Source organism: Mastigoproctus giganteus, chromosome 2 (assembly GCF_048544385.1).
Source record: "Mastigoproctus giganteus isolate SK-2022 chromosome 2, ASM4854438v1, whole genome shotgun sequence".
Taxonomy (NCBI): Eukaryota; Metazoa; Arthropoda; class Arachnida; order Uropygi; family Thelyphonidae; genus Mastigoproctus; species Mastigoproctus giganteus.
Genome location: NC_143576.1, coordinates 116,266,326 through 116,283,823, shown reverse-complemented (window position 1 = coordinate 116,283,823; position 17,498 = coordinate 116,266,326). Strand labels below are relative to the sequence as shown.

The following is a 17,498-nucleotide window of genomic DNA, read 5'->3' as shown; positions in this document are numbered from 1 at the left end:
AGACTTCAGTTATAGCTCAGACACAGCATGGTTTTGTTAAGGGGAAGTCTTGCCCGATCAATTTGATTGGATACTATGATGCAGTCACAAAAGAACTGGATGCAGGGAATAACTTTGATATTATATACTTGGATCTTAGAAAGGCTTTTGATACTGTTGCACATGGAAGACTACTGCACAAATTGGAGCAGTGTGGCATTGGAGGCAAATTGCTGCTATGGATAAAGGGGTGGTTGAGGGGGAGAAGACAGAGAGTGGTAATCAATGGACACTGCTCATCGTGGACTAATGTTATTAGTGGAGTCTCTCAGGGTTCAGTGTTGGGTCCATTATTGTTTTCTGTATTTATAAATAATATTGATGATTGTTTATCAAGCTTAATGTCCAAGTTTGCAGACGATACAAAGCTTGGCAAGGACACTACTGATGCTATGCTGCTGCAACAGGATCTGGAAAGGTTGAGCAGATGAGCTGAGAGGTGGCAAATGAAGTTTAACATTGACAAATGTAAAGTACTACATATGGGAAACAGCAACCCCAGAGCAATGTATCAACTCTGTGGTACTACACTGACAGTGGTAGAGAATGAAAAGGACCTCGGGGTAATTGTTCAGGCAGATATGAAGTTCTCTGAGCTGTGCAGACGGGCTGCAAGAGTAGCTCATGGTGTCTTGTCAATGATATATAGGAATTTTTCATGTATGGATAAGGAGGTGATTATTCCCTTGTATAAGGCAATGGTCAGGCCACACCTTGAGTACTGTATACAGGTCTGGTGGCCTAATTTCAAGAAGGATGTAGAGCTGCTGGAACAAGTACAGAGAAGGGCAACAAGATTAGTGAATGGAACAGAGGGTTGCTCTTATGAAGAAAGGCCTAAGTTTTGCAAATTACAGTGTCTGGAGACTAGTCACCGGCGATGTGATCTGATAGAGGTATAAACCTTGAATGGTTTGAGCATGCTCAGTGCTGATGGGATTCTTCCTCTTGCTCAGAATAATCACCTGAGAGGGCATAAATTCAAATTGAGGAAAGACAGATGTAGGTTAGATGTGCGGAAATTTGCCTTTAGCCAGCGGGTAGTTGGTCGGTGGAACAGACTTCCATCCCTTGTTGTGGAAGTTGATAGCCTAAATAAATTTAAGTCTCAGCTGGACAGGTATTTCGAATGAAGAGGGGTGAAGTGGTTTTTTTTTTTTTTTTTTTTTGGCTGATGCTGCATAAGCTTGCTTTTTCCATCATGTGCCTATGCTAATGCTAATCTTTGTATCATCTGCAAACTTGGACATTAAGCCTGATATACTTTCATCAATAAATATAGAAAACAGTGCGTCGAACACCGAACCTTGAGAGACTTCACTAATACCATTAGTCCACAAAGAGCAGTGTCCATTGATTACCACTCTGTCTTCTCCCACTCAGCCACCCTTTTATCCATTGTAGCAAATTGCCCTTAATGTCATACTACTCCAATTTGTACAGTAATCTTCCATGTGCAATAGTAACAAAAGCTTTACTGAAATCCAAGTATAAGATATCAAAATTATTTTTTTTATAATCACATCATAGTATCCAATCAAATTAGTCGGACAAGACTTCCCTTTAACAAACCCGTGCTGTGTCTGAATTATTACTGCAGTCTTGTCTAGACAATCCTGCAATGCTTCCTTAACCAGTGACTCCATTATTTTTCCTGAAACAGAAGTTAAACTAACATGTCCCTAATTACTCGTGTCACCTTTTGATCCCCTTTGTGAATTGGGGATACATTTCCACGTCTCCAGTCCTTCGGGGCCTCCCCTAAGTCCAAGGATGCTCTCATAACTATGGATAAGGGTTTATTTACTTCCTTCGCTACCTCCTTTAATATAATTGGATAGATCCCATCCAACCCTAGTGACTTTCTTATGTTTAAATTCATCAATTTCTCGTCCACTTTGCTCTCAGTTATTACAAAATCATTTAGCCCCCTGTTAGAGTTTAATTAGCTTCTGTCATCCACTTCCCTATGGAATTCCTCATGTGTGAATGTAGACGCAAAATACTCGCTCGAGCAGCTATCTGAGCAGTATCATCATCAGTCAAACCATTGATATCAAGTGGACTAGCCTGATTCATATCCTTCCTTTTAGAATTTATAAGTAAAGAAGTCTTTGCTGTTTTTCTTTGCATCCTTTGCCAAAGATTTCTCATAATTTACCTTCGCTTGCTTAACTCAATTACAGACTTGCTTATTATATTTACCATAGGCTTCTGTGTCGGCTGATAATTTATATGCATCCCATGCATTTTTATTCTCTGCCACGAGGTCTCATTAGGGCATCTGACATCCATTTAGGCCTAAACTTTGAATAGTATTTCTTAGCTGGTATGGAAAGCCTAGTAGTTTCCAAGATTAATTCCTTGAATGCTTCTCATTTAGAATTTGCTGTTGGTAACATCATCAGTTAGTCCCACTGCTTAGAGTTTAAAAACTGTCTGAGACCACTGTAGTCACCTTTATGAAAGCAAAAATCCTTTCCTTTAGCCCTGATGGTAGTTACGCCTTTATGTAAATCACACATCAGTACACTGTGATCACTGCCACCTAGTGGTTTCTTTATCTGCAAATTCTTAATGCACAAATAATCACTGCTGATAATCAAATCAAGAGTATTATTTCCTCTGGTTGCCTCTCGAACATGCTGCCATAGAAAAGAATCATCCACTAAATTCACAAAAGTCTTGCTAGTGTGGTGCGAGTGAGCAACGACAAGTTCCAGTTAATATCTGGGAAGTTGAAGTCCGCCATTATAAGACATTCTGATTTACTGGCCCACTCTATTTCTGTGTATAATTGTTTATTGTACTCCCCATATTACAGTTCTGCACTGGTTATATCTGTGTTTCCCATGTCTTTGATACCCCAACAGTATCCCCCTTTGATGTCTTGACCAGCACCTCAAATTCTTTTACTATACTCCTAGCATTGATGTACATTGCACCTGTCCGTAGTCTTAGCTAGCTTAACACAGCCCATGTATTTACTTGTTCCATGATTACTCCCACCAGTCCTCAAGATTCCCAGCACCTACTTTCCAGGCTGCCTCTCATTCCAATAGAAGCAGTGCATGAATCACTTTGACTTCTGCCTGCGGCTAATGTTATCTATTAGTCTGTGAATCTCCCCCCCCCCCCCAAAAGCTAGCTTTCTCTATAGCATCAACAAATATTCTTGCACCCTTTCTATTTAAGTGTATCCCATCCCTGTAGAAGCAGTCTCTCCTGTTAGCAAGCACAGACCATGCTGTGAAAAATGTTATCCCACGAGCCTTGCACAATCTCTCCAGAGCCGAATTGATTGACACGGCTCTTATCATATACTCCCTCCTATCGTGTCTGGGCAGAATTGCAGACATTTTCCATTTTGATGCAACTTTTTTTCAACATTGACCTGTACTTAAGTAAATCTGCAGATCCCCTATTCTTAATGTTATTAGTGCCAATGTGTTCAACAATATTAACCATTGTGCCCTCAAAAAATAATATCTGCGAAGGATATCTACAAATAAAAAATTATATCTACAACATCATGAACTTTTAACTCCAGTAGACATACTCTGGTCCTATTCCACCCATACTTTTTGCACAATATATTACCCATCTCTCTGACAACAGTCTCTGACAATAACTAGCTCCAGTGGGACAAATTCATTCTGCCTTGAATATTGCCACTGTGTTGATGCACAAGAGTGAGCTCTGCTGTTGAGTTGGGCAGCTGAGAGCTTGATTGGTCCACCACTTTAATACCTTTAAGAGCCTTTTTCCCGATTCTTCAAACTCTCATAGATGCCCATCAAAATGCTGAGTTGGTACCTAATTTCTTGACACTCTCTGCACCTAGCACGCACACACACACACACACACACACACACACACACACACACACACACACACACACACACACACACACACACACACACACACGTCCTCAATGACACAAAGACACACAAAGAAGTCCACAAACATTTCACAAGTTGCACATTTTTTAGGGTGTGATGCGTTGGAAAATTGTCCCCTTTGGTTCTCCCCCAGCCACAGCACTCTTGCTACTTTGTGCTAGTTGCTTTGCTGCTCTAGTCTGGAGCATGATTTCCATTTGTTTGAATACAATTGATTTTGATATTAATCAAAATTAATAAGATTAATAAATTTAATTAATTATTTGTCAATACTGCATTAATCCAATAAATTCTTAAATGTAGTGATACGCTATCTAGATTTACATTATACCTTGTGCTAATAAGTTTGGAATATACGTTACACTATACCATAATGACCCAATGTTAAATTAGTTATATCCTTAGCTGAACACAAAGATATATGCCCAACAAGTGATTTGGAGTTAAAGGTTAATTATAATATATAACAAAATTATCCAACTAAAGCCAACCTAATTGATTCGAACTTGAGAGCGTCCTTTTTACTACAATTAAAAATTTTAATTCTCTACCACTCACTCTATACTATAACAGTGGCAGCGATATTCGAAAAAAACAATTGTACATTAAGTAGTAACCTACAAAATCTCTAGCTAAATTAAAAATAAAAATAACAAGCGTGACAAGGACTATAAAGCTACTTATAGAGTATGATATAATATGATTGTTAAGTCAATAAAACAGCAAAAGTCTTCAAAAACTTATGATTTCTTGGAGCTTGAAAAATTAACTTTGCATATGTATAATTTCATTGACCAGTTTACTCCAGGTTCACGCTTTACTCTTTTATCATTTTCATTTACAAGCTGTTCATTCCTTTTTTTTTTCTTTTTTTTTTTTCAAAACAGCCACTACTGTATTTGAAATGTTTATGGTTGCTAAAAAGAAATCTTGGTAGACTGAATTCCTTGCCATTCTTTCCTAACCAAAATTCTCTTGATTTCACCCTCCTAGGCAATTCACGTTTAGAACAAGTAGTTGCCTTCTCTATTTCATCAATCAGTGCACTTAGATATAATCTTTCTTATTTGAGTTGCTTATGTTCTAGTATCCTTTAAATACTTTTTGCCCCTGGTTTTCATTAAATAAACTATACATTTTCTAGGACATTTTGAATAGTCTTTTTGTAAAACTTGTTTTGCAGCTATTCCTTTGCCACTACCGATGGAAAAGTGAGCCATTTCCATGTATCAGGCCTGGAGATCTTCCTTCTTTTTTTGTTCAGACTTCCCATCTAATGTTGCAGGCACCTCTGCAGCACATGTTCCTGGATTAGGAACACCCGAAAGAATATCACCATCTTCTATTTGTGGATTTATATTTGTTAAAGTGGCATAAACTTGCTTCTTTTTCTATTTCATCATTAGAAGAGACTGAAGAAGAAAAGTTTTCTTCTGGCTCGGGAATGTAGTGAGTCTGTATTGGAGTCATTGAAAAAATCATCTTCCCTGACCGATGCTGTTAGCCCAAGCTAGAAAGAAAATTTTTAATTTAACTGCTGCTAAGAGATTTATTAATTCCCACTAACTTGTTCTTTTCTATGCTCATTATGAAAATCAAACAGACGTGCTTGGTACAAGAAAAATCTGCTTTAATGCACATCTGATCTCAGTGAAACAAAACAGACAAATAAAAAATCAAAGAAAACATCTAGTGGGATACATCTAGAAACATCTAGACATACACATAAAGTCATTTGACATTTTCTTGGTTTGTGTTTGGCTTTGGTTTACAGCCGAAGCTAACTTGTGAAGTACTAATCAGAGAGTACTTTGATATGATATGCATTGTTATTTGTATAAAGTAAAACTAAAGTTATCTCAAAAAATGCAATTTTGTAGTTAAGGTTGATGCACAAATTACTCGTGGTAAGAACAGATATATAGAAAACCATATTTAGTATTAGCATTAATAGTGGCAAATGATGCAAGAAAGTGAGCTTATATGGCATCAGCCAGCATAAAAAAAAACAAACACCAACCATTCCCATATTATCTGGTCATCCCTTCTAACAGTTTTGTCTAGTTCTTCCTTGAATTTATTCAAACTGCCCACCTCAACAACACCAATCGAACACATACTGATTGAAGGCAAATTTCCACATATTATCTACCCTGCAGCCATCCTTCCTCAGTTTGAATATATTCCCTCTCGTGTGTAATCTGAGCAAGAGGAAGGATTTCACCAACATTGAGCTTACTCAGTCCAATCATAGCCTTAAACACCTCAATCAGATATTCTCACAGGTGCCTGTTCTCCAGGTTGTGCAGTTTGCAGAACTGAAGCTTTCCAGATAAGAGTATCAGTTTGTTCCCTTCACTAATCTGGTTTCTCTTCTCTACACCTGTTCCAGCAGATCTACATCCTAAAGGTGAAGCCTCCAGACCTGTATACAATACTCAAGGTGTGGCCTTTTGTTTTTACATTTTGTACCCTTCTTCCATATTTTTTCATTGGTGTTTTTCCTTCTATTTGGAAATTTGGTTATCCAGCCAGTTTCTAAAAGGGTGACAAATTTTTCCCTTCCAGTTGTCCCATTGCACTTATACAGTTCCAAAGTAATGTAGAAATCCATCAACTGCCAACCACAACTATTTTAACCTTCCATCTGATTACCAATATGGATTTTGTCATTGTTGATCCCCTGGTGATATATTAGTTTATGTTTGAATGGCATAATGGTCCTAAACAGGCTTCCGTTTTATGAATTGTTGACTTTCTTTATTGCAATTGTATGTCCAGTTTGTCCATCTCTCTGACCACTAACTGCAGTGAGATAGTTGATGGTTCTTTGTCTTCTTTCTTCTCCCACCATTTTTTTTCTTGTATATTATTGATCATCTTCTACTGACTAGAAATCCTATTGAATGTAGTGTGCTATCATCAGTTTTGCTGATGATAGCACACTGCATTCCAGCTTGAGAAACTTTGCACTGTTCACATAGTTTTAACTGCTCAGATATCTACCACCAATTTCATTTTCTCCAGTGAGGTAAAGAAAACTTAATTAACTTCAGTCCTTCTGAAATTAACTTCTGTATTATTTCATGCAAAAAAAGTCTACTGCTCCTGTACTCATCTTTAATGATGCTCAGATTTCTAGACAAGTGCACATATTATTAGGATTACTCTGGCTTCTAATCTCTTGGCATAAGCACATCACAAATCTTACTTCCCGTATGTTTAAAAAACTGGGTTTTCATTTTTACTGTTGGCATTTCTTTTTTTTTTCTGAACAACTACTGACTACAGAAATCCCAAATCTGCCCTACCATGGAATATTGTTCCTACATCTGGCATGCCCACAAAACCTCTGTCTTCTAGATTTTATTCAAAAGACAGCAGTTAGATGAATTAATGACCAGTTTCTTATGAAGTCTTTTCACTCTGTGTCCCATGGATGTTCAATTTCTGCTGTGTGCCTTTTCTGTAGATATTTCCATGGGCACTGTTTCTCTGAATTGGCATCTGTAATTCATCTATACTTTGTCCCGCTCCAAACTCACAGAACCAACTTTTTCTCTTCCTCATTTATCCCTTCTACTTCTATACTCTGGTACAACTTCCATTCACACGATTTCTGAAGATTACAACTTAGAGTGTCTTGTCTAACGTCAAAAAGTATTTTCTGTCTTCTCAGCCACACAAGGTCATAATATTTTGTGTTTTGGGTTTTCATTAAATTTTTTCTTAATTTAAAACTTTTTTAACAATAAGATTTTAAAATAATAATAATGAAATATCAGTTAAATTAGATGGAGATATTACAGACAGGAAACTGGTTATAAGAGTAATACAACAAAGTTGCAGTTTATGCTGAAGTCTTTCTAATGTTTATATAAATGAAATAGTTATGGAATGGAATGGAAAAGAAAAAATTACAAAAGTCTTTAAAAATTTTAAAGGAAGTAATTTAAAAATCCAAGATAAATAAATGTAATGGCATTTAAATGAGAAGAGCCAGTTAGAAGTAAAATCGAAGACGGCAAAATATTAGAGCAACTAAACTTAAGCATCTTGGCTGAATTTCTTCATATAAAGGGGAGAAAGATACAGAAATCAGAAAAATAAATTTTATCAAGACCCAATTGAGGTTTATAAGGCTAGTAAAATGAATGAAGATGAAATTTTAACTGTTATGAAAAATTCCATTACTAGAGGCCATAAATTCAAATTATGGGGGAAGAGGTTTAGACAAGTTTGTAGGAAGTTTACTTTTAGCAAGTGAGTTGTTGATTACTGGAACAAGGTTCCCCCCACAGGTAATTGAAGCTGACAATTTGAAAAAATCCAAAGATCAACTGAATACTTATCCACATGAGTAGGAAGGCGTTTATTTTGTCTGTTTTTTTATCTACTTTTTTTTTTTTTTTTTTTGTCTGGTGAAGCAAAAGTTTGTGGCTTACTTGCTCTATATGACTAAATGGCTAATTCTAAAACAATATTTGATTCGCTTTCTGTGGTACATCACATTAATTTTTCTCTTAGTATTTTTCTCTAATGAGATGGGCAGCTAAAAGGGGTTGAGGAATCCATTTATATAAAACATATTTATTTTTATTTCTCACTGTTATAGTATAGCATATAAGGGAACTGAAATGTTTTTGTGGTAAGCAAAAAAATTATTTTTGATAAAAACAACCTATCTCCATTTTTGCACACCAGGAAAAATGATATAGAAACATGGGAATTGGTTTACAATTTCTGTGCATATATTCAGTTGTATACTTGTATATAACTGAAAGATGCTTTGAATAATGATTTAGTTACAATTTCAGGCATCCTCCTTTCAATTCTGTCATGTAATAAGTCAATATCATTTTAAAGTACAGAGGATCAAACATAAAGAAACCCCAACATACTTTGGTGTTTCTCTGGATTGAACTTTATCCTACAGAAAACATTTCACAAACCTGAAAGGTAAATTAAAAACCAAACATCATGGCATCCTTGTTGGAACTACTTGGAAGTGAATGTGTTCACAACCTTTGTAGTAGTGCATTTGGTCATATTCTTTTGCTGATTACTGCTCCTCAGTTTGGTTTAGGATCAGTCTACATGTTCCACACCCACATTCACCTCAGTTAAACCACATGCATCATTATTAGAACATGGCAAATAAGAATCCAGTGGCTTCTGATACTTGCAGTAATGATATATGGTATGCTTCACAGATTGATTTAAAAAAAAAAAAAAAAAAAAAAAAACAAAACTCAAATACCAATCCAGGACTGATTTTTCTCTTTCTGCTGACTTACTCTATCCTTATTTCTCTTTTGCAACACAGAGTTTTCTGCACGGGTGTTTTTTTTTTATTATTATTATTATTATTCCATCTCTCTCTAAACTCTGAAGTTGTCATTGATTTGAGTACTTAGCTCTGAGTACTACAAATGAGATTAGGCAGGCAAAGGCAGATTATGAGAAATCCTTGGCAAAGGATGCAAAGAAAAACAGAAAAGAGTTCCTTACCTATGTAAACTTTATAAGGAAAGGGATGAATCAGATTGGTCCACTGGATATTGATGGTTCAACAGTTGAGGATCCTGCTCAGTTGGCTAACAAACTAAACGAGTATTTTGCATCTACATTCACACATGAGGAGTTATTCAGGAAGGGGAATGCCAGATGTGAAGTAAACTCTGGCAGTGAGCTAGATGATTTTGGAATAACTGAAGGAAAGTGGAGGAGAAATTGTTGAGGATAAACATAAAAAAGGCACCTGGGGTAGATGGGATCTATCCAGTTATATTAAAGGAGGCAGCAAAGGAAGTAAGCAAACCCTTAGCCATAATTATGAGAGCTTCTTTGCACTCAGGGGAGATACCCATAGACTGGAGATGTGCAAATGTGACCCCAATTCACAAAGGAGGATCGAAGGCTGACACAAGTAATTATAGACCTGTGAGTTTAACTTCTGTTCCAGGAAAATTAATGGAGGCACTGGTTAGAGAAGCACTCCAGGATCAACTAGACAAGACCAGTTATAACTCGGACACAGCATAGTTTTGTTAAGGGAAAGTCTTGCCTGACCAATTTGATTGGATACTATGATGCAGTCACAAGAGAACTGGATGCAGGAAAGCACTCAGGGGAGATACCCATAGACTGGAGATGTGCAAATGTGACCCCAATTCACAAAGGAGGATCAAAGGCTGACACAAGTAATTATAGACCTGTGAGTTTAACTTCTGTTCCAGGAAAATTAATGGAGGCACTGGTTAGAGAAGCACTCCAGGATCAACTAGACAAGACCAGTTATAACTCGGACACAGCATAGTTTTGTTAAGGGAAAGTCTTGCCTGACCAATTTGATTGGATACTATGATGCAGTCACAAGAGAACTGGATGCAGGAAATAACTTTGATATTATATATTTGGATCTTAGAAAGGCTTTTAATACTGTTGCACATGGAAGACTGCTACACAAAAGTGTGGCATTGGAGGCAAATTGCTGCTTTGGATAAAGGGATGGTTGAGGGGGAGAAGCCAGAGAGTGGTAATCAATGGACACTGCTCATCGTGGACTAATGTTATTAGTGGAGTTCCTCAGGGTTCAGTGTTGGGTCCATTATTGTTTTCTGTATTTATAAATGATATTGATGATGGTATATCAAGCTTAATGTCCAAGTTTGCAGACGATACAAAGTTGACAGGGTTGTTAAAGACACTACTGATGCTATGCTGCTGCTGCTGCTGCAACAGGATCTGGAAAGGTTGAGCAGATGGGCTGAGAGGTGGCAAATGAAGTTTAACATTGACAAATGTAAAGTACTACATATGGAAAACAGCAACCCCAGAGCAACGTATCAACTCTGTGGTACTACACTGATAGTGGTGGAGAATGAAAAGGACCTGAGGGTAATTGGGCAGGCAGATATGAAGTTCTCTGAGCAGTGCAGAAGGGCTGCAAGAGTAGCTCATGGTGTATTGTCAATGATATATAGGAATTTTTCTAGCAGGGATAACGAGGTGATTATTCCCTTGTATAAGGCAGTGGTCAGGCCACACCTTGAGTACTGTATACAGGTTTGGAGGCCTCATTTCAAGAAGGATGTAGAGCTGCTGGATCGAGTACAGAGAAGGGCAACAAGATTAGTGAATGGAACAAAGGGCTGCTCTTACGAAGAAAGGCTTAAGTTTTGCAAATTACAGTGTCTGGAGACTAGGCACTGGCGAGGTGATCTGATAGAGGTGTATAAAGCCTTAAATGGTTTAAGTATGCTCAATGCCGATGGGATTCTTCCTCTTGCTCAGAATAATCACCTGAGAGGGCATAAATTCAGATTGAGGAAAGACAGATGTAGGATAGATGTGCAGAAATTTGCCTTTAGCCAGCGGGTAGTCGGTTGGTGGAAGACTTCCATCCCTTGTTGTGGAAGTTGATAGTCTAAATAAATTTAAGGCTCAGCTGGACAAGTATTTTGAACGAACGGAGGGGTGAAATGGAAGTGGGTTTTTTTTTTTTTTTTTTTGGTTGATGCCTAAAAAAAAAGAAGCCTTCATAAGCTTGCTTTCTTGCATCATATGCCTCTACTATTTAACCTCCCACGAATTTGGAGCTGGACAACAGCAGATTCAAAGCAGTTGTGTGCTGTGCCAGAAAAAACTACAGGTAGCATCCTAGAAACAGGCTGTTAAGACTATTGTTTATACCATGTATGGTATGTATGTATGCCCAACTGTGGCTGGACATAAGGCCACAGGAAATGCCTTTGTGTGCGTGTATGTGGTAGGTGCACAGTGATGAAATTAAATGGAAATTTGCCAGTTCAATAAACAATAAGGGCTTGAAGAAAAGAGTCATTGCCCTCTTAGGAATTTAAATCAGAGGACTCATAAGCACTCAGCTACCTACCTCATCATTAGAGACCAAGCTCGTGCATCTGGCTGCATGGACGGATCACTAACAATAGGAAGTGCCAATCTCTCAAAAGGTAGCTTTTCTTGGTCACTGTTTTCAGGGAAAGAATTTTTTTAAACATTATGAATAGGTGGGATAAGACCAGGATGTGCCTGCCAAAAAAAAAAAAAGTGATGATTGCATAAAAGTTAATTTTTCATTTTAAGCTTTATGCATCGCCAATATTTATGGCAAGACTGAATTATAATTTTTATCTTTGCAGAGAATGGCTCGGGAAGCAACTTCAAGGTATCAGACAGTAACAGTGCCCAATGATTCAGCAGCGAATTGCCTTTATGTAAATGATACTTTGATTCACCTCTCACATTTCCCAGAAAGCTCATTGGTAATTATTCTTCAGAATTATTTTAGTAGTATCAAATCTGTAAGATATAGTGAAAGTGACCTTTTATTTTATATATATATTCTGCTATTATTGTTTTTTAAAGTACTTTTATATTTCTGTAATGCAGAATGAATTAAAATAATATCTCCTTTGAGCAGATGTTTTTTAATTTTTTTCAGCAGATTACATGATGGAATAAAGATTCCATTATTTATTTATTATTATTTTTTTTTAATGAAATCCCCAAACACGAGAGGTATTAGAACCTATAGTACTTAGTACCATGATTGGGTTGGAGGTTGAGAAGACACAAGAAGATATTTGTTGACATTAGACTTGAACTTCTGTAGACTGTAATTTTCAGGAAATACGTATGAAGGAAGGGTGTTCCAGAAAACGGCAGTTGAGTGAATAAATGAGGAAGATGAAAAGTTGCTTCTGTGAGTTTGAAGTTGGACAGTAAATGCATGTTGGCGGCACGTATTTGGAGTGTTTTGAAAGAGAGAGCGGAAATTATAGAACACAATTCAGAAGAACAGTGCCCATGGAAGTATCTGTAGAAAAGGCATGCAGCAGAAACAGTAAGTCTATGAGACATCGAGAGAAGAGACTCTGTTAGAGAGGAGTCATTAATTAACCTAACTGCCATTCTTCTGAATGGAATCTAGAAGCCTGAAAGAGGTTTTGGGAGCACTACCCCAGATGTGGGAACAATATTCCATGGTAGGGCAGATTTGCGATTTGTACAGAGTGAACAGCTGTTTGGAAGAAAAGTAATGCCGAGAGTGAAAGAGAAAACCAAGTTTTTTAGATGCAGAGGAAGCAATATTTGTAATGTGCTTGTGCCAAGAGAGATTAGAAGTCAGAGTAATCCTCAAAAAAGATATATCATTTTGCCTAGAAATTGGAGTGTCACCAAAGATAAGCATAGGAGCAGAAGAATCCTTTTTGCAAGATATAAGACAAGACTGAGTTTTAGAAGGATTGAAATCAACTAAGTTGTCTTTGCCCCACTGGAGAATTACCTGGAGATCAGCATTTAAGGAATTGGAAGTGGATATTCGAGAAGTTGAAGCTGATTGAGCAGGGCAAGATTTCTCAAAATGGAAAGTGGAATGCAATGTGCTATCATCGGCAAAACTATGGATAGAATTTCCAGTCAATGGAAGAAGGTAATTAATATACAAGAGGAAAAGAGTGGGGGGGGGTAAAGAATTGAACCTTGAGGGCACCAGCATTAGTGGAGAAGTTAGAAGACAGAGAGCCATCTACTATCACCCTCAGTGAGCGATCTGAGAGAAAACTGGATAACCAATTACAAAAAACAGTTGGCAAACCATAAGATGGAATCTTGTTTAGAAGACCTTTATTCCAAACACGATCAGAAGCCTTTGAGATGTCAAGTGCAACTGCTTGTGTTTCACCAAACTTTTCCATTGAATTTGTCAATAAATGGGTAACATAAGCCAGAATATCACCAGTGGATTGACACTGACGGACTCCATACTGGCGATTCTGGTGCCTCCGTAGCCAGGAGGGCAGGAGCGGCAGTGCGTTAGCACATGCTTCTTGATTAGACCGGGGTTCGAGCCTGTGACCACCAAATACGGAGGATGCGGAAAGTCAGGGAATGACCACCGCATATCCTCAGAGCAATATGGCCTTAGTTGCTAATGCTCCTAAAAACCAGATAACAACAACTGGCATTTGTTGATCAGATGGAAGGTTTATAGGTAATTTAAGAGTTGCCAGTTAATTGATTTCTCCATTACTTCAGAAAGAGTAGAAGTAATTGCAATGGGATAATAATTGCATGGGAAGGATTTGTCACTCCTTTTGGGAACTGGCTGGATATGAGCAAATTTCCAAGCAGAAGGAAAAACACCTTTGGAATAAGTAAGTGAAAAAAGGCAGCAAAGAACAGGAGTAAGTTCAGGAGCACAGGTTTTGAGAACAAGTGGAGAAATACCATCAGGACCTGGAGATTTCTTAGCTTCAAGATTTGTCAAAATCCTTCTGACATCCTTTTGATGTAAGACCACAAGAGGCATTGAATCGGGAATGGTGGGATATGTTTTACCAAGATCATTAATACATGAGTTTAAAGAAAAATGGGATGCTAGCAAGTCAGCCTTATCCTTGGCTGAAGTGACAACAGAACTGTCTGGTTTTCACAAAAGTGGGAGGAGAGATGGGCAAAAGCTGCAGCCAATAGCTTTGGCAAGAGACCAGAATGCTTGGCTACCATTAGGGCAAGAAGCAAGTTTTCTACTCTTAGGCTGTTCAAAATCTAGTTTGGAATGATTGATAACTGCTTTACAATTGTCGCAAGCTTTGGTATAGGTAAAAAATGAAACTGTAGAATTGGAAACAAGCCAATTACGATATGCAACATTCTTCTCTTGAACAGACTTAGCACATTTATTGGAAAACCAAGGTTTAGATAAAGGATGAGATTTTAAAGTGGAGTGTGGGATAAAGGATTCCATTCCTACAAGAATAATTTCACTGACATGATTTAAGCAAACGTTGGCATCAGAAGTTTTTAAACAGTAAACCGACCAAGGAAAAGAAGAAAAGAAAACTTGCAGTCATCCCATTTTGCATTCTTGTAATGCCAAACAAAACGAGGTTGGGAATAGCCATGAGATAACGGCTCCATTGGAGAAGAAACAATCACCAAGTTGTGATATGAGGTGCCCAATGGACCACTCACTTCTACTGTGTACTTAGAAGGGTTGTTTGCGAGAAAAAGATCAAGTGTGTTGGCTGTATGGTTAAGATTGTCTGGTATTCTTGTAGGAAATGAACAATCTGTGCGAGGTCATTAGTAATTGCAAAAGCCTCAGCATCTTGACCAGCTGGGTCTGTGTGGCTAGAGAATGGAAGCCAGCTGGAGTTGTGAACATTAAAATCGCCAAGGAAAATTACCTCACTGTTAGGAAAGTTGGAATGGAGAAAGTCAAGTTGTAAAGAGAGGAAGTCAAGGAGCTCCAAGTGATTTGTGGAGTTGGGAGAATGGTAGAGACAACAGATGAATTTGAAAGAATGAAGTAGAGAGATATTTTAAACCAGAAAGCGTTGAAAAAAGGAGATTCCAAATTACCAAGTTTCTGACAGGAAATATCGGAACGGACATATGCACAAGTACCACCTTTGAGACGAAAAGAATCATACAGTGAATAATTTTGGCAACTGACACCTTTCTGAGACAGGACATGATGTTGCCAGGGGGGGGGGGCGTGTTTGTGTGTGCTTGATATAAGCAGTGTGAAGCAGTTAGGTGCCAACTCTGCATTGTTTTGGGCCTTTATGAGAGCATGAAGGACAGGGAGATACCCTTGAAGGACTTAAATTGGGGGACCCATCAAGTTCTTAGCTGCCCACATCAATGCCAGAGCTTGCACTTGATCATCAGGCAACACAGTAGCAACCTTCAGGGCAGAATTAATAACAAATTTTAGAAATGGTAATTTCTAAAAGATATAAATAATTGCCAGGTGATTATTTATCTATCTGATAAATTTATTTAAATCCAATTTTTTTTTACCTATATGAAACATTCTTCATATGTTTCATATAGGTAAAAAAAACACCCCCCCCCAAATACATGTTTACATATGTATTGAATTCAAGGTTTATGAAACAGAAAATTCTCTATATATTAAGGTGTTCTTTCATCCTCTCACCCCCTCACCCACATACATGAGTTGTTTATTTAAACCATTCTGACTATATAAATATAAACAACTTACAAACCCAATTTCAGACATTAATTCTATCTCCCAGTTGTATATTATGTAATTTAATTAAGATGTGGCTGGTTATTGCTTATCTGATTAATAATGATCAAATGCATAAAGCACTAAATTTTAAAAGCAGTAAAATGTTTATGTGAAATTATGTAATGTGGAACAGTTTGCAAGCTTGCGTAAAATAGGTACTTCCAAATGTTTCTTTAAATTTTTCAGATACTTGAAGATAAGCTGTGTGTATTCAATCGCAGGCCTTTCATTTTCACAGAAGTCCTTAAAGTTGGTGGCAACTTAACACGCTGCTGTATTCTGATAAAGAAATCAAAATATCTAAAAACATTGTAAATATTTTTCCATGTCTATTGATTGGGGACCAAACTATCAATGCTGGGTTACTATACCAGCTGCAATGAGATATAGATAGATGGAATATGAAATAAGATTCAGAATGACAGTAGTGCAAAACCAAACTAGTAAAAAAAAAAAATTAGAGGGGAGGGGGGGTTAAATTAAAAATATAAGGTGTAAAATTTTTCTACAACAGTTTGTCCTATTTTTATTTGTAAAGCTGGTGGAAGCACTGTATTCTAAAAACTTGGAATACTAATAATTTCAAAAAGCTAAATTAGTGGCAGTAAAATTTAGACTGGTGTTGGCACATGGAGCAGAATATCAGTAAGATCCAAACAAGTTTCACCCAACTCTATATTTTTAAATAATATTTCTGTTATGAATTTCCATTTCCATGTTACAGTATTTGAGGTTACCAGCTAAAAGAGGATAAACCTCCTCCCTGATCTGTTTATATACAATAGAACAACAGTTAACTAAAACAGAATTCTGTCCCCCCCCCAAATACATGTTTACATATGTATTGAATTCAAGGTTTATGAAACAGAAAATTCTCTATATATTAAGGTGTTCTTTCATCCTCTCACCCCCTCACCCACATACATGAGTTGTTTATTTAAACTTTACAGGTACGGGTAATGGAGGGTAGCAGTATAAACAAAGATCCGTACCAAATCACAATTTTTTGACGTGTGCTTCCTTTGAAGTGAAGAAATAACATTATAGGTTATTATTACAGTGGAAGCCACTAATTGTAATTGCTCATTATTGTTATCAGCCACCATTACTGTAATCTGATATTACAAACCCAACCATACTATGCTAGGATAGGATATGATGTGCTGTACACATACACTCACTCACTCACTCACAAGCAATTATTTGGTATTTTGAACATATGTCAATTGATTTATAAATGATGTTGTGACTTACTTTTCTTAAATAAAATACCTGTTATTTATGCTTCACTTGATATATATAGTCATCCCTTAATGAATAATGTCTTTGATTAATAATATTTTGGTTTACAATGTGCCTCTCATTGGATCCCATGCATTCGACGAATGTCTCAGTCAACAATATTGGTACAGTAAATCATTAGGCATTATTTTTGGCAAAGTAAAGCTCTCATAAGAGCCATATGGTTGTCATTTTTGGCCTGT

General features: G+C 37.2%; 1 protein-coding gene across 1 annotated transcript in view; it reads left to right on the top strand.

Annotated features, from left to right (window-relative positions):
- Positions 1 to 16,472, top strand: part of LOC150089514 (N(G),N(G)-dimethylarginine dimethylaminohydrolase 1-like) — a 113,594-nt gene extending 97,122 nt beyond the window's left edge. Inside the window, exons 4-5 of the mRNA XM_090368632.1 lie at positions 12,107 to 12,229; positions 16,201 to 16,472. Of these exons, the coding sequence (XP_090224758.1) occupies positions 12,107 to 12,229; positions 16,201 to 16,329 (252 nt within the window). The 3' untranslated portion in view covers positions 16,330 to 16,472. The remainder of the gene's footprint in view (positions 1 to 12,106; positions 12,230 to 16,200) is intronic.
- The last annotated feature ends 1,026 nt before the right edge of the window (positions 16,473 to 17,498 follow it).